The following is an 18,063-nucleotide window of genomic DNA, read 5'->3' as shown; positions in this document are numbered from 1 at the left end:
AAAGAAAAACCGTCTTTATCAGGAACATTGTTGTTGTCCTTCCAGTGAGCTTTCGCTTTGCAGATTTGGGAAAATGCCTCAGACAGTGATCGTTATTAAATTCATAAAACTGCGGCGAGAGTGAATCTGCCACTGGGAGCCCCGTAACGCATTGTGCCATCGTGCGGAGGTATCCGGACACGGCTTATGCTGGCGGTGGCGCTGCAGCCACACTATGGGGCGACTCGGGACCCAAAGTCCCACATCAGCATTTCAACTAAAGCGCTAACGTTAGCTTACTGCTATAGAGCTGTGGAGACGGTCACGATAACGTTAGCTTACTGCTATAGAGCTGTGGAGACGGTCACGCTAACGTTAGCTTACTGCTATAGAGCTGTGGGAGACGGTCACGCTAACGTTAGCTTCCTTCTATAGAGGGAGACGGTCATGCTAACGTTAGCTTACTGCTATAGAGCTGTGGAGACGGTCACGCTAACGTTAGCTTCCTGCTATAGAGCTGAGGGAGACGGTCACGCTAACGTTAGCTTCCTGCTATAGAGCTGAGGGAGACGGTCACGCTAACGTTAGCTTCCTGCTATAGAGCTGTGGAGACGGTCACGCTAACGTTAGCTTACTGCTATAGAGCTGTGGAGACGGTCACGCTAACGTTAGCTTACTGCTATAGAGCTGTGGAGACGGTCACGCTAACGTTAGCTTACTGCTATAGAGCTGTGGAGACGGTCACGCTAACGTTAGCTTCCTGCTATAGAGCTGTGGAGACGGTCACGCTAACGTTAGCTTACTGCTATAGAGCTGTGGAGACGGTCACGCTAACGTTAGCTTACTGCTATAGAGCTGTGGAGACGGTCACGCTAACGTTAGCTTCCTGCTATAGAGCTGTGGAGACGGTCACGCTAACGTTAGCTTACTGCTATAGAGCTGTGGAGACGGTCACGCTAACGTTAGCTTCCTGCTATAGAGCTGTGGAGACGGTCACGCTAACGTTAGCTTCCTGCTATAGAGCTGTGGAGACGGTCACGCTAACGTTAGCTTCCTGCTATAGAGCTGTGGAGACGGTCACGCTAACGTTAGCTTCCTGCTATAGAGCTGTGGAGACGGTCACACTAACGTTAGCTTCCTGCTATAGAGCTGTGGAGACGGTCACACTAACGTTAGCTTCCTGCTATAGAGCTGTGGAGACGGTCACACTAACGTTAGCCTCCTGCTATAGAGCTGTGGAGACGGTCACGCAGGAGAGTCACAGGTTCGAAGTCTTGCTGCTTTAGAGACACTTTTTCCTGCTCGTTCCACAAACAGGAAAACCGTCTCTATCAACTGTCCTTCAGCTTCTTAAAATACACAAACATGCCCAGACTTCAGGCTCGGTCTCTGAGGCTGATCCTGCGCTGTCGTCTCGGACATGATTCCAGCTTCCAGAAAGTTTAGTTTTGGTTGTAGCTAAAATGAGCCTCATGAGGCTCACTTTGCCTAAACCGCGGGCGCCGTAATCCACCACGGTAAAATATTTTTTCAAAAACAAGACGGTAATTTTTATTGTCAACATTTTTACCAGGGTTTACCGCTACACCGGCAACCGTGACATCCCTAATCACGATTTGATCTCCATTCATGTCACTTAGTATCTTTATATATGAAACACAGAGGGGTTATGTTTATTCAAAGTGTCACCATGTAGCAAAAGCCAATTCCTATTTATCATATGAGCGATACGTTGTAATGCAAAGCCGTCCACAATCATCCGTCAAACATGTCACTGTCATTACAATGCACTTCCCTCGATGTGTCCCTATTTGTTCGTGTCACCCTTGATCCAGTCCAGTCTGCCCCCGCCGCTCTCCGGTGACATAACGGCCAATCTGACGTGCATCTTGAGCTCCTGTCTCTCCTGGGACGCATTCGTCTCACACCACAGCAGCAGCCCCCCGACCTCCCTACCCCCACCCCCCGTCCTGGCATGTGAGCCTGGCACCCATTTCTGATAGAGGAACGTGTCAGAATGAACTGCCCCCCTCGCCGCTCCCGGGCCACGTCACCGGAGCTGCACTGCGGGTCATGAAAGATGTTTGTTATCAGGGGCGGACCGGCCATGTGTCCATTCTGGAAGAGCACAGAAGGGCCACTGGCTCTAGGGCCACCGGTCTGGCCTCTCACTTTACCCCCGGGCGTGACCGAGCTTTACCCAAATCTAAAAGCTTAACCTCTTAACTCCCGCCTGAACCGAGAGGATCTTTTTCCTCACGTCATCAGATTTGTTTTCCATCATTTTTTTGTCAGGTATTCAACTCATTTTTGAAACTCATTTTTTTTGTCATTTTTTGTCCATTTTTTTTGTCATTTTTTTGGTCTAATTTTTGGTCTAATTTTTGTCATTTTTTTGTTGATTTTTTATAATTTTTTTGTCATTTTTTTGTCATTTTTTTTGTCATTTTTTTGTCATTTTTTTGTCATTTTTTTATAATTTTTTTGTCATTTTTTTTGTCATTTTTGTGACATTTTTGCCACTTTTTCCTAAATTTTTCGTCACTTTTTTGTCACATTTCCATAATTGTTTTCGTCTCAGTTTCGTCACTATTTCCACAGCTTTTTTCCAGAAGCTTTTGGATTGGGGTAAAGCCAAACTGGAGAAAATGTGCTCGGTTCAGGCGGGAGTTAAGGGGGTTAAAAGAAAAGCATCCAAAAACAAAAATGCGCTGGAAAAGCAACAGAAAAGTGACAAAAACAAAACGAAATGTGACGAAAACGTGACGACAAAGCAATGGAAAAACAACAATAACATGAAAAAACCCCCGGAAAACAAGAGACGAAAACACAACGAAAAAGTGACAAAAAAGTCATGAAAAAGCAACAAAAACATGACAAAAATGCAGCGACAACGTGACAAAAAGTTACCTCCACTTTTCTAGAATTTATCTTTCAAATGAGACGTTACAGTGTTGCTCTCCAGTCAAGAAGCTTTTAGATTTGGGTAAAGCCGAGCTGGAGAAAAAATGCGACAAAAAAAATGACAAAAACACGACAAAAAATGTGACAAAAAAGTGAAAAAAATGCGACAAAAAAGTGACAAAAAAGTGAAAAAATGCAGATTTTTTTTCCATCATTTTTTTGTTGGGTATTCAACTCATTTTTGTAACTCATTTTTTTTGTCATTTTTCGTCAATTTTTTTGTCATTTTTTTGGTCTAATTTTTGTCATTTTTTGTCGATTTTTTATAATTTTTTTGTAATTTTTTTTGTCATTTTTGTGACATTTTTGCCACTTTTTCATCAATTTTTTGTCACTTTTTTGTCAAATTTTTCGTCACTTTTTTGTCACATTTCAATCATTGTTTTCGTCTCAGTTTCGTCACTATTTCCACAGCTTTTTTCCAGAAGCTTTTGGACTGGGGGTAAAGCCAAACTGGAGAAAATGTGCTCGGTTCAGGCGGGAGTTAAGGGGTTAAAAGAAAAGCATCCAAAAACAAAAACGCGCTGGAAAAGCAACAGAAAAGTGACAAAAACAAAACGAAATGTGACGAAAACGTGACGACAAAGCGATGAAAAAACAACAATAACATGAAAAAAACCCCGGAAAACAAGAGACGAAAACACAACGAAAAAGTGACAAAAAAGTAATGAAAAAGCAACAAAAACATGACAAAAATTCAGCAACAACCTGACAAAAAGTTACCATCACTTTTCTAGATTTGAGCTTTCAAATGAGGCGTTACAGTGTCGCTCTCCAGTTAAGAAGCCTTTAGATTTGGGTAAAGCCGAACTGGAGAAAATGCTCTCGGTTAAGGCGGGGGGTCAGAGGTTAACATATGTATTTGTGGAAGTGTCACATTTTCGCTAATTTGGGCCAGGCTGACCCGAGTCCAGGGCAGTTTTTCAGTCCCAGTCCAGCCCCTGTTTGTTTTCAATATGAGATGAGTGATTACAGTGAGGTGGACGACTTCACAGTGTCAGAAGTCAGTGGTTCAATCCTTGCCGTGCACAGTTATGTACATCCATCTCGTCTGTTTTATTTCTACCTGCTGTATCTATATGGTATGTGCTGCCAAACACTAACGCATTATTGAAAGTCAGACTCATAAAGCAACAGGGCTCAGCTGCTCTGTCCAAAGGGAGAAGCCACATCCGCCGTGCTCTATACATCACCCCGGGAAGTGTGTCAGCGTCACTCTGCGGGTCTCAACGCACTTTTCAGCTCAAATCTTTGTTCCTGAGAGAACAATGGCGGGTTTGTTTTTCTTGTTTCTGTCACCCGGCCAGTCACAGAAGTTGGATATATTGAGCAACGAATGTATTACAATAAATTACCTTTTAACGGCATAGAAAGTAACTCGTTCTCGTCCGAAAAGCGTTCTTAAAATGTCATTCTACAACATGAAATATAGTGAGTAGTGTGTGGACTGCAGGCAATATGAACCCCTTAACTCCCACCTGAACCGAGCACATTTTCTCCAGTTTTACCCCCAGTCCAAAAGCTTCTGGAAAAAGGTGTGATAATAGCAACAAAAGAGACGAAAAAAATGATGAAAATGTGACCAGAAAAAGACAAGAAAAAGACAAGAAAATGACCAAAAAAAACGACCAAAAAATGACAAAAAAGACAAAAAAATTGACAAAAAAATGACAAAAAAATGACAAAAAAAGACAAAAAAAAGAACAAAAAAGACAAAAAATGACAAAAAAAAGAACAAAAAATGACAAAAAATGTGAAATAAAAAGACAAAAAAATGGCTAAAATTGACCAAAAAATACAAAAAAATACAGAAATGTGACAAAAAAATGACAAGAAAATGACAAAAAAATGACAAAAAAATACAAAAAAAGAACAAAAAAGACAAAAAATGACAAAAAAAGAACAAAAAATGACAAAAAATGTGAAATAAAAAGACAAAAAAATGGCAAAAAATGACCAAAAAATACAAAAAAAAGTACAGAAATGTGACAAAAAATGACAAAAAAATGACAAAAAAATGTGAAATAAAAAGACAAAAAAAACGACCAAACTTAACTACCTCGATGTTTGTGTGTCATTTATTGAACGATAAGTTGATATAGTAATTATCCTGACATCTATCTGTCACACTGACGTTGAAGACATTAATAGAGGTATTGTTATGTAGTTTTTTTTCATTGCATGTTTGTTTTGCTGGGCTCGCATTAGCAGTTGTTCCTCATGGTTTGCACTGAATCATTAGACAAAGCATCGGTCGCCGCGTATTGTTCTGGCCAATGGGCAAAGGAAATTGCAAGGGCGTGGCTATGCTTAGCAGAGAAATTAAATCTTTCTAAAAGAATGACCTCTCTGACATGCCAGTCCGCCGTCTGCGCTGTCCTTGTCCTCCATCAACAATGCAAACAGCTAAATTAGATCAGCCGCGGCCGGTCACTCGCTCCGTATAAGCTCCCTCATTCCTCCGTTTACAGCCTATACTAAAATTAGCTGAACCCCGTGGATAGCACTCCTTGTGATGAAAGACAGACCCAGTATGTTGTAGTAAAGCTCAATAAAGCCCAGCCGTACAGTAGGGCTGTGCAAAAACATTTACATTATTACACTTAACGACTACAAAATAAGCATAATCATGAAAAAAAGACTATTATTATTATTTATTACATTTTTTTCCCTTCGCATTTCACGTGCCACTTTTGCCTGGCATAAAAACAAACAGCGCTGTGTGATGATGTCATCAGGCCGCGCTGCTCTGTTTGCTTGCGCAGGTGTGAGGGCTGGCCAGCAGGGGGCAGGTGTGAAACAGAGACCTCTCCTTAAAGGAATAGGCCACCGTTTTTACACACTGAGATATGTTCTTACCTGAGCTTTGACGAGTTCTTTAGGACCTGTCTGATCTTCACCCGTGCCTTCAGTCATATAAACACAGCGCAGACGGCGTTAGCATTTAGCCTCTCCCTCTCTCCTCTATAGCTCCAAAACAGGTCAAGATAGAAGCTACCAAGCTCTTCCACGTTTAAACAATGTGGATTTTCTAAGTGGATAAAAGGGGGAACTATATTGTAAGGCGTAATAATACCAGGAGTAGTTCGAAATCCGCGCAGTAATCTTCACTATACTGTGCAGATGCCAAATTTTAAATAGGGAAAACGTGGAAGAGCTTGGTAGCTTCTATCTTCACCTGTTTTGGAGCTATAGAGGAGAGAGGGAGAGGCTAAATGCTAACGCCGTCTGTGCTGTGTTTACGTGACTGAAGGCACGGGGGAAGATCAGACAGGTCCTAAAGAACTCGTCAAAGCTCAGGTAAGAACATATCTCAGTATGTAAAAACTGTGGCCTGTTCCTTTAATCAAGGCATACTTGAAATCATTTGTACTTTTATGAAATAAGATAAAGATAGCCTTTTTTTTTTAAATAATCGTTTTGAATAATCGTTATTTCAATTATGACTAAAATAATCATTGTTATTTTTTCTATAATCGAGCAGCCCTACCACACAGTGCAGGGCTCGCCAAATGGTTGATGTAAAGTTTCCAGTAAGGCTATATGCAGTTATTAAATTCTGGTCATGTTACAGACTGAAACTAATTTTTGTAAGATGATAGTTGTCTCTCCGGCTAAGAGAACCACACGAAACTAATGTGCCTATCTGCTAATTATAGTCAAAGGGATTATCATCAAAATGGTATGGCATTAATATTTCACTCGTTCTGTTGAAATGCAACACTGAAAACAGTTAATCTGAGGCAAACATACATTGCACTACAGCAGCTAAAAATACGAGTAAATCTTGGCTACCCTTACAGCAACATTGTAGTTTATTTTGAACATAATTTAAAGAGGGGGTATTCTGCTTTTTTCAGCCCCATAGCACCAGTCTATATCACACTACAATGATGAGCAAACCTTCTGTTGGTCTGTAAATGCAGTAAACTAGAATAACTGCCTTGTATAAAATGTCTCTCTCAAAATGGCTGTAGTGAATGTCTTGAAATAGGCCTCTGTCTCTTTAAGAACCTCTGAGCCTTTAGACACGCCCCCTCCACACGCTGTCTGTGGCATCAGTGGGGAGGGGGTTCTGCTGAGGAGCAGTGGTCGGTTACTCGGCTGGTGACGAAAGCTCGGAGGCGTCTCCAGGAGGTGGGGGCGTTCCTAGGAGGACTCAGGCAAACCTATCCCTAAAATGGCCGCCATCAGAGTTTTTACAGATTACTCAAAAATACGTGAATGTGCCAAGGCAACACTTCAGGCATGTTTTTAAAGAGAGAATGACAGAATAACATGATGGAAAGCTTGAAAAAGTCCATTTTGCATAATACCCCCCTTTAATCACATTTCCACTGGCTTTAGTTTCAATGAAAAAGCCTTTCTTCTCTGCGTTGCGTTGCTCGTCTGCTTTGTGCTGCTGAAGTCAGGTCAGTCCTGAAGCTGCGCAGGAATATTGGTTATTTATGTCTTTACCTTTAACAAGAAAGGCTTCTGTTTTCTTGCTTCTCCACTCCCCTGTTTTTAAACGAATATAAGCTTACCTTTGACACTACACAGAACGGGAGCGCCTTTGCTTACTTTTCGGATACCGCAGAGAAAGAGCTCAGCAGCGCCCGAAAAGCAATCTCAAAGTTATGACATCCCGTCTCCTGCAAAAGGAATAGTTTTTAGTGAAACCAATGTGGCGTGAAAGTCCGTAGTGCTCGCTCCCCTCTCCCTCCACAGCTCCCGGGGAGGGGGGGAAAAAACCCAAAATATCAAGTGCCACTACAACTGCACGGAAAGTCTTCAACGGTGTCTTCGAATTAGTGTAATTGTAGGGGTTGTTAATGGGCTAATCAAGGCCTGAAGTGGCGGCATCAGCGTTCAGCGAGACAGCTGGGTGGAGGCAGATGCGGGGGAGAAATGAGGAAACGAAATGAGCTCAACAGTTAAAAAGTCACAGGGGGCCAGAGGGTTCATCATGTTTAACCTTTACACATTGCAGAGACTAGAGCACTTCTTCCGTGTGCTAAGCGAATGTACATCTTGCTGGTATGCTGGTGCTTATATCTAAACTTAAAGGGATATTTCAGGATTTTTGACATAAAGCCTCATTTCCTAGTTATCCAGAGTGTTTTTCTTTTTAATTCACGCAGTTCTTACATTTGAAGAGTTTCGTGGCGCTCGGCTAGTGCAAGGCTAGCGCGTTAGCCTGCATTAAAAACAGTCTGACTCCACAGAGCACCTGAGGCAAATCACTGACATCAGGGGTGTCCAAACCTTTTTCCTGGGGGGCCGCATACTGAAGCATACACAGGGTGAAGGGCCATAGATCGGTGGTTAGAGCCGCAAAACCTTTGACTAGCAGAGGTTTAAATTGCGCCCACACCTTTATTTCTGCTCAAAACCTTCATGCAGCTCTGTGTCACAGTCAAAGGTTAGTTGTTTGGTTAGAATTGTGTAGAATTATTACATTTCAAATAAAAATGACCATCTCTGATGATGTGTCCCGATTCAGCAAGAAGGTCTGAGGGCCACCAACAATTGGTCTGAGGGCCACATTTGGCCCCCGTGCCGCACTTTGGACACCCCTGACATACAACGACAGAGCAACGATAAATATCTGTGTCGATAGAATAATTTTAACCATTTTGCATTTAAAATAAGCAGATATATATTTTTTAAATTCATGCAGTTCTTATATTTGAAGAGTTTCGTGGCGCTAGGCTAGTGCTAGGCTAGTGCATTTCTATGGTATCAGCTAGCCTGCATTAAAAACAGTGTGACCGGCTCCACAGAGCACCTGAGGCAAATCACTTATAACACCAGACTAACCATATAAATGTCTGTGTCCATAGAATCGTGTTTGGAATATAACTGACCTTCATCACATGAATAACCGCATTTTGAGGGACTATTTTCTAGCAGATCACTCCGCCGCTGCGTAGCTTATACAACCGCGAAGCTGATGCTGCTCAAATATAAGTTATTTTAAATGCAAAATGGTTAAAAAGATTCTATCGACACAGATATTTATTTATATCATTAGTGTTATAAGTGATTTGCCTCTGTGGAGCGGGTCAGACTGTTTTTAATGCAGGCTAGCTGATACCATAGATACAGACAGCATCTCTGGAATCGCCCATTTATGGTTATGTTTGAAAACAGTTAAGGGGGAAAACAATTTTGAAAAAATGTTAATTTTCTCTAATTATTCAAAAACTACTGTAACAAATGCTGAATTATGAATATAGTTTCTACTACATAGGTGTCAAACTTTAATGTAATTATATTTGGCCCGCGAGGCTATACCAAATGACTACTCGAGCTGGCCCACTGGTATTATACTTTTTTTTTTTTTCAGATTTTGCATATCTGGATATTAAGTTATATATTGTATAGTAATAAGTGTTGCTTGTTCCATATTCAATGTTAAAGCAAATCTTGTTTGGGTCCATATTAAAAGGTTCATTTGTTCAATGGTGGCCCGCGACTTTGTTCAAGTTTTACATTTTGGCCCACTGTGCATTTGAGTTTGACACCTCTGTTCTACTAAATAAAGACACAAAGACATGAAGAGAAGCAAAGTGGTTCAACAGCCCATAAATACATAAATAGCGGAGAATGCTAACTTGATGCTACATGTTAGCATCGGGCTAATGCTAACGGTTAGCTAGCGCTAGCTACAACTGCCTTTTTTTCACATCTACAGAACAATCTGCTGTGAGAAAATATGCATATGGGCCCGATTTACACTTGACTTTCTTTGAGTGATAAATGAGTTCATTTCCACCAGAAAATGGCTAAAAAGAGGGAAAATTGTGTTTCTCAAAAGATTCTATTTTTTTTGTGCTAGCCTTGCAGTAGCCTAGCGCCACGAAACTGTTCAAATATAATAAAAAAGTATGTATATCTCCAGAACACTCTGGATAACTAGGAAATGAGGACCTATGTCAAAAATCCAGAAATATCCCTTTAAGTTTAGCTAGAAGTACCAGCATACCAGCAAGATCTACCCCACTTCAATTACACTGTTTTTAATCCAAGCTAATGCGCTAGCCCTGCAGTAGCCTAGCGCCACGAAACTCTTCAAATATAAGAACTGCATGAATTAAAAAAATATATATATCTCCAGAAATCAACAACACTCTGGAGAACTAGGAAATGAGGCCTAATGTCAAAAATCCTGAATTATCCCTTTAAGGAACATTTGTTGCATCCTGGACCAGTACAGGGCCCGGGGACATGTCTTTGAGCTCGGTTGCTTTGTTTGCATGTCCTTGTCCTTTCTTCCAGGTGCTCTGGTTTACTCTACCACTAAAGTACAACAGGTCAGGATGGACGAGAGTGTGTTTGAGCGAGTGAGACGACAATACAAAGACTGGATTGTGAAATACTGAACCATTGTCTCCCAATTTGGCAAGTTTACGCTGCGCCGCTTTGATTCAGCGCCTTACTGTCTGCGCTCAAAATAGAAAGGCCATCTACTTTTACTCACCCTCTCCTGGGTCCGCTCGTCTACATCTGTCATGCTCCGTGTGAGTGGCCAGGAGATTTTTTCCAATTACAGTGCAGTCTCAGAAGAGGATCCAGATTGTCACATTTGTTTCAAGCCCCATAAAGCTGCTAAGTCAAGGCCGTGGGAACCCAGGGTGCTGAGGGCGCTGCAGAACCCCCCCTGGCGGATAGTTTGTGAACTGCAGGCAATGTTAACCCCTTAACTCCCACCTGAACCGAGCACATTTTCTCCAGCTTTACCCCCAGTCCAAAAAAGGTGTGAAAATAGCGACAAAACTGAGACAAAAACAAGGATGGAAATGTGAAAAAAGTGAGAAAATATTGACGAAAAAGTGACAAAAAATTTACAAAAAAAGTGAGAAAAATTTGAGGAAAAATTGAGGAAAAATGGACGAAAAAGTGATAAGAATTTGACGGGAAAAAAAGTGAATAATTTGACAAAAAAGTGACAAAAAATTTAGAAAAAAATGGACAAAATTTTGACAAAAAATGGACGAAAAAGTGACAAAAAATGGACGAAAAAGTGACAAAAATTTGATGAAAAATTGAGAAGAAATGGATGAAAAAGTGAGAAAAAATGGACGAAAAAGTGATAAGAATTTGACAAAAAAAATGCGAATAATTTGACGAAAAAGTGACAAAAAAGTCACGAAAATTTGACAAAAATGAGACGACTGCCCGACCAAAAAAAGTGATGAAAAAAAACCTGACGTGAGGAAAAAGATCCATTTAGTTTTGTAGGTCTTTCAAATGAGGCGTTACACTGGCCTACAGGATTTGGGTAAAGCTGAACTGGAGAAAATGCTCTCGGTTCAGGCGGGAGTTAAGAGGTTAATAGAGAGGATTTATGCACAGAAAAAGTATTTTGGGGGTGAATTTTGTCCCTCAGCGCCCCCTAACTAAAACATCTTCCCACGGCTCTGGGCTAAGTGCACGTGAATAGTGACAGAATCCAGATTGTCACATATTGCCCAACCCTAAAGCAAATCTTCATGGACCGCACTTTTAGATTTTTTTCCTTGCTGCAAAACTAGGCCGAGCAGCTGGTTCAAAAGAGGTCCAAAACCGTCTCTCCGAAATGACCCTGTTCCCCAAAAGGAAACTATCCCAGGATGACGCTCAGGCACGCGGCGCTCCTCTGCATCACACCCGTTTGTTCCGTGTATTTTTAGTCGCGGCTTTGGTGTGCACTTTCGCAGTTCTCCAGAAATCTCTCGTGCTTTTCCCAGCCCCGATGAATCACTCCTCTGTTCGCCCTCCGGTCTGCCAGCATCATGTACGGCACAGGCACGAACACCCATTTTGGTCGGCGTCCCATTTGTCTATTAAAGACATTCAACAAGGTGATAGAACGAAGCGTCTGGTCTTGCTTTTAAGCTGTGATACGCGCTTTTCGTGGTCTTGCAGTTGGAGACTTTGTGGTGGGAATCAATGCTAAGGGTTTTATTTTAATCAGGTGTGATCAAACAAATGCTCATGTGAGGAGAAGGCCGTGGGAACCCAGGGTGCTGAGGGCGCTGCAGCAGCCCCTGGTGGATAGTTTGTGAACTGCAGGCAATATTAATCCCTTAACTCCCACCTGAACCGAGCACATTTTCTCTAGCTTTACCCCCAGTCCAAAAGCTTCTGGAAAAAGGTGTGATAATAGCAACAAAAGAGACGAAAAAAATGATGAAAATGTGACCAGAAAAAGACAAGAAAATGACAAAAAAAACGACAAAAAAATGACAAAAAAGACAAAAAATTTGACAAAAAAATGACAAGTAAATGACAAAAAAATGACAAAAAAAGACAAAAAATGTGAAAAAAATGACAAAAAAATACAAAAAAATACAGAAATGTGACAAAATGTGACAAAAAATGACAAAAAATGACAAAAAAAAAAAGTGAAATAAAAAGACAAAAAAAACGACCAAAAAAGAACAAAAAAAGCCAAAAAAATGACAAAAAATGAGTTGAATAACCCCCCCAAAAAAAGATGGAAAAAAATCTGATGATGTGAGGAAAAAGATCCATTTAGTTTTGTAGGTCTTTCAAATGAGGCGTTACACTGGCCTACAGGATTTGGGTAAAGCTGAACTGGAGAAAATGCTCTCGGTTCAGTCGGGAGTTAACAGGTTAATAAACAGGATTTATGCACAGAAAAAGTATTTTGGGGGTAAATTTTGTCCCTCAGCGCCCCCTAACTAAAATATCTTCCCACGGCTCTGTGTGAGGAGCACCTACGCCTGGGGAGAACATATACTACTGCTAAATAACGTCGGCGTCCCATTTGTCTATTAAAGACATTCAACAAGGTGATAGAACGAAGCGCGTCTTGTCTTGCTTTTAAGCTGTGATACGCGCTTTTCGTGGTCTTGCTTTTGTGCCGGCCGCAGTTGGAGACTTTCTGGTCGGAATCAATGCTAAGGGTTTTATTTTAATCAGGTGTGATCAAACAAATGCTCATGTGAGGACAAGGCCGTGGGAACCCAGGGTGCTGAGGGCGCTGCAGCACCCCCCCTGGTGGATAGTTTGTGAACTGCAGGCAATATCAACCCCTTAAGTCCCGCCTGAACCGAGCACATTTTCTCCAGCTTTACCCCCAGTCCAAAAGCTTCTGGTGAAAAGGTGTGAAAATAGTGACAAAACTGAGACGAAAAAAATGATGGAAATGTGACAAAATAGTGAGAAAACATTGACAAAAAAGTGACGAAAAAAAGAACAAAAAATGACAAAAAATGTGACAAAAAACTGACAAGAAAATGACAAAAACTGACAAAAAAAGAACAAAATAAGAACAAAAAATGACAAAAAAGAACAAAAAATGACAAAAAACGTGACAAATATGACAAAAAAATGACAAAAAAATGACAAAAAAATGACAAAAAAAATGACAAATAAGACAAAAAAAATAACAAAAAATAACAAATAATGTGAGAAAAATGTGGAAAAAATGACAAAAAATGACAAAAAAATGACAAAAAAGACAAAAAAAAGAACAAAAAAATGACAAAAAAGAACAAAAAATGACCAAAAATGTGAAAAAAATGACAAAAAATAACAAAAAATAACAAAAAATAACTAAAAATGACAAAAAATGAACAAAAAATGACAAAAAAATGTGACAAAAAATGACAAAAATGACAAAAAAAACTATAAAAAAAAGACAAACAATGAGTTGAATACCCCCCCCCCCAAAAAAAAAGATGGAAAAAAATCTGATGTGAGGAAAAAGATCCATTTAGATGAGTTTTGTAGGTCTTTCAAATGAGGCGTTACACTGGCCTACAGGGTTTGGGTAAAGCTGAACTGGAGAAAATGCTCTCGGTTCAGGCGGGAGTGAAGAGGTTAATAAATAGGATTTATGCACAGAAAAAGTATTTTGTGTTTAAATTTTGTCCCTCAGCGCCCCCTAACTAAAACATCTTCCCACGGCTCTGTGTGAGGAGCACCTACGCCTGGGGAGAACATACTGCTAAATAAATCATCTATTTCTTCTTCTTCTCTGTTTCTAGGCGAAATGGGGAAACAGAATAGCAAGCTGACCCCTGAAGTGATGGAGGACCTGGTGAAGAACACAGAGTTTAATGAACATGAGCTGAAGCAGTGGTACAAGGGCTTCCTGAAGGACTGTCCCACCGGGCGCCTCAACCTGGACGAGTTCCAGCAGCTCTATGTCAAGGTAAGGCTCCGCTCTAGACTCAATGCTGACATGTCCCGCACACGGCACAAAGAAAGGGCTGCAGTAGGTCACGCAAAAACCACATCACGACGAACCACAATGCACGGTGTTCCTTCTGATTTACAAAAGTGGGAAAAAGAATGGCAAAAGTTCAGTCCAGTCACAATCAGCCATTTTAGCCTCATGTTGGTCTTGATGACACAATTCACTGAACAAACAAAGTGCAATAATCATTTCTTTTATCAGAATGTCTTAGTAAAGGTTGACTTTATTAGATTTAGTTGAGTAACTTGTTGAATGAACATGACTTGTTGAATTGTTTGATAGGTCACAACATTTTACGTCTGCAAGAGTTGCAATTTGAACTACATTCTTATTTTGTATTGAATTATGTAGAATAAAGTAAATCTACAAATCGAGATACAAATCCCACAAGACGAGATGAGATTTTGATATGGTATGGTATGTTTTTTATTTAGACAGGGACAGTGCACAATTTAACATTGACCAAAAGGAAAGATGCTTTGTGCCCGGTTATAGCAAAGATGCTAATTTCCACCTGTCGTCCCTGGGCAGGTTGATGACATAACAATAAATCATATTTTGTTTTTATGTTTCCTTTGTACAGAACCATTGTATTGAATTGTTATTAACAATTAACAAACAAATAAGGATAAGAATGGAAAAGATTTCACCAATGTCAATAGAAGAAAGCTGACAGAAAAAGTATTCTGATTAAATTTCCTATTGCGATTGTTATGATGAATAATTAAACAGAATTTGAAGTTTAAAAGGTGATTTCAGGAGGGGAAGCAGGAGACACAGGCTTAGATTTGTCTGTGCCAGACACTGACACAGGTGTGATTCTTAGTTAGACTGAGCTCTTTCTTCAGTGTTGCTTTGTTTCTTCCATGTGCGGTAGAATACACGTGTATAATCGCAAAGAGACGACAGATCGACCCGAACTCGCCGCCACAGCCCTAAATTGTTGCTTCCAACTGCAGAGCCTTTAGTGGCTACGTAATGAAAGAGAAAGTTACAAGGTGCAGGTGTGTATCTGCGGGCATGAACCTGCAGCAGCTCCAGTGCTGCAGGTTAAAACACTGAGACGACGCTCCAGACCGACTGAAAACTTATCAAAGTTATTATTTTTTAAGTGCCGATCAGCATATTAAAGGAATAGGCCACCGTTTTTACATACTGAGATATGTTCTTACCTAACCTTAGTCGAGTTAATATATCCCCGTCTGGTCTTTGTCCGTGCACTCTGCCAGGCAAACGGAGCACATACGCAGCCTCTCCCACATGTCATATAGCTCCAAAAAAGCTCACGATAGAAGCTACCAAGCTCTTCCACGTGTTCCCTATTTAAATAAAGTTACGTGAAGTGTTTTCATGCGAAGTATATTTACACAGAAATGTAACATATCGATTTTATAAGCAGATAAAAAGGGGGACTATATTGTGAGGCGTAATGATACGAGGAGTAAAACGTCCGCGCAGTAACTCCTAAAGGTTATTGACGGAAGTGAGCGGGGGAAGTCTTTAGGAGTTACTGCGCGGACGTAACTTAACGTAACTTTATTTAAATAGGGAACACGTGGAAGAGCTTGGTAGCTTCTATCGTGAGCTTTTTTGGAGCTATATGACATGTGGGAGAGGCTGCGTATGTGCTCCGTTTGGGTGACAGAGCGCACGGACAAAGACCAGACGGGGATATATTAACTCGTCTAAGGTAAGAACATATCTCAGTATGTAAAAACGGTGGCCTATTCCTTTAAGTACAGCTAGATAACTATTGCCTAAACATTCCCTTAAGGTTAGGGTGAAGGTATACTTTAATAATCCCCGTAGGGAAATTCATTCTCTGCATTTGACCCATCCTCAATGCCGCTGGGCCGACCTGTAGGAGCAGTGAGCTGCCAGCGTGGGGGCCCATCTCCATTCTGTTGGTCAGAAACACCTGGCAGGAGGATTCACCTATTGTACATGTTTTTAGTGGTAGGGGAAACCAGACACAGGAGAACATGCAAACTCCACACAGAAAGGCCTCGTATACCAGGTGGGAATTGAACCCGGACCTTCTCACTGTGAACCACTTTACTACCGTGCCGCACCAATTTTACCTGGCGAGATCTCGTGGAAAGAGATCTCGGCCCATCCTTACTACACAAGAGTATAATGTGCACTGAAATACTACAGAAACTGCAGTTGTGAAGCGCTTTACTTTTGGACTCCACTCTACTAAATTCTCCTTCAGTAAAGTTGAGTCTCCATCCACCTCACGACTCACTACGGCAGAAACTCGACTGGACTAACAAAGACGGCGCTAATGATGGTGTGAAATGGATTAGCGGTTTGGACGGATCAATCGTTTTTTAGTGAGCGCTAAGGAGAATGAAAAAAAACTCACCGGCCTCAGCTGAACCGAAGAAGCAGAAGGAATTAACGTTTGCTCAAAGGCTTTTCATTGCATTCACAAACAGGAGTCTCTTTCAAACGAGCGTGACTTTACTGATACAACTATTGGCAGCTCGTACTTGTTTATCTAAGAGCGGAGGTGTGTTAGTGACTGGAATACCTCGAAGTTATGAAGCGCAGACTTTTAAGCACGACCTCGGGCAGATGATTCTTGGTACGACTTTGAGAGGATTTAATTACTCAAAGCTTTTCACAAGACTCGATTAAACTCTTTGTATCAGTCCATTCAAACTGTGACTCGTAAAAAAGGAAAGGTAGCTGAATAGTGCATCTTGTACATTTCTACTATAATGTCTAATGGTTCCTGTTATTTCCTGAAAGGTGTTGTGATTGTGACTTGCATTGTAGACTTTAAAGTGAAGATTCAGTTCACACACTGCACATTTTAAACATTTAAAACATTTGATCGCATACATTTCAGAACACAGCTGTTTATTTCTCTGCAGAGGATGTTATACAGGGTTTCCGTGAGGCATTACATGACCAAAATCAAGGCCTTAAATGTCATTAAAAAACATTAAATTAGATTCAAACTGGCATTAAATCCAAATTTCTTTGAAAATCATGACATCTCAAACATTTTTTACTGTGAAAGTTAATCAAAAATACCCATATTATCGTCTAAAACATATTCAGTTGCAGTTCTGGCTGAAATTGATCACATTTGCTCAAAAGTTACCCATTTTCTCGATTTGCTTTGATGTGAAAGTTTCCTCCCTTCTTCTGCTTGAGGAAATCTCTGCAAATCTTAAGAAATCAAATTAGTGATGCACCGATACGAGTACGAGTACTTTGATTTAATTACTCGCCGATACCGAATACCGATACGAGTACGAGGCATTTTCTTCAACGTTCTTACTTTTTTCACAGCAGATTGGTTTGTAATTAGTTAATTTACTCATGTACATTTCCTTAAGTAAAGTCGGCGACACATTTAAGAGCAGGTATATTAGAATTGTTCTGATGCCATTTATTTATTTATTTTTATTTTCATTCAATCTAATTTTTAATGTTTATGTCTCTGTCCATCATAGACAGAAAAGTCCATGTCCAAAAGCTCCCAATGCCTGAGCTTTATTCATTTATGTGTTTTTATTTAACAATAGTATTGAGATGTTTCTTAAATGGTCTCTTTTCGTCTTTACTTCAGCTCCTGTAGATTTTCTCTTGTGTTTGTAGTAACTTAGCGAGAAGCTACAGCGTTTTCATTGTTCTGCTGCAGCTCATTTTCCCTCAATATAAACATGCTGTATGTCTTTACTTTGGATTTTCTGAGGACTTTTTAGTCTCTGGGTTAGTTTTTCAGATGAATAAACCCCTGGGCATAAAACGGTGTCAGAATGGCCAAAACTGCTAGCCGCGAGTTAGCATCGTTAGCCTGTATGTTGTAAACACTGCAGACGCTGCAGCACGAACAACATTAAGCTCTGGTTAAATCCAGCTCAGACTCTGGTTTAGAGAGCGCAGTCTGTAATAAAGTCAGCTCTATG

General features: G+C 40.6%; 1 protein-coding gene across 1 annotated transcript in view; it reads left to right on the top strand.

The window, feature by feature from the left end:
- The first annotated feature begins 13,908 nt into the window (after positions 1–13,908).
- Positions 13,909–18,063, top strand: part of vsnl1a (visinin-like 1a) — a 53,731-nt gene continuing 49,576 nt past the window's right edge. Inside the window, exon 1 of the mRNA XM_079571853.1 lies at positions 13,909–14,092. Coding sequence (XP_079427979.1) covers positions 13,931–14,092 — 162 coding nt within the window. The 5' untranslated portion in view covers positions 13,909–13,930. The remainder of the gene's footprint in view (positions 14,093–18,063) is intronic.

The sequence above is a fragment of the Gobius niger genome, assembly GCF_951799975.1.
Source record: "Gobius niger genome assembly, chromosome: 15".
Taxonomy (NCBI): domain Eukaryota; kingdom Metazoa; phylum Chordata; class Actinopteri; order Gobiiformes; family Gobiidae; genus Gobius; species Gobius niger.
This window is presented reverse-complemented; position numbering and strand designations above follow the sequence as displayed.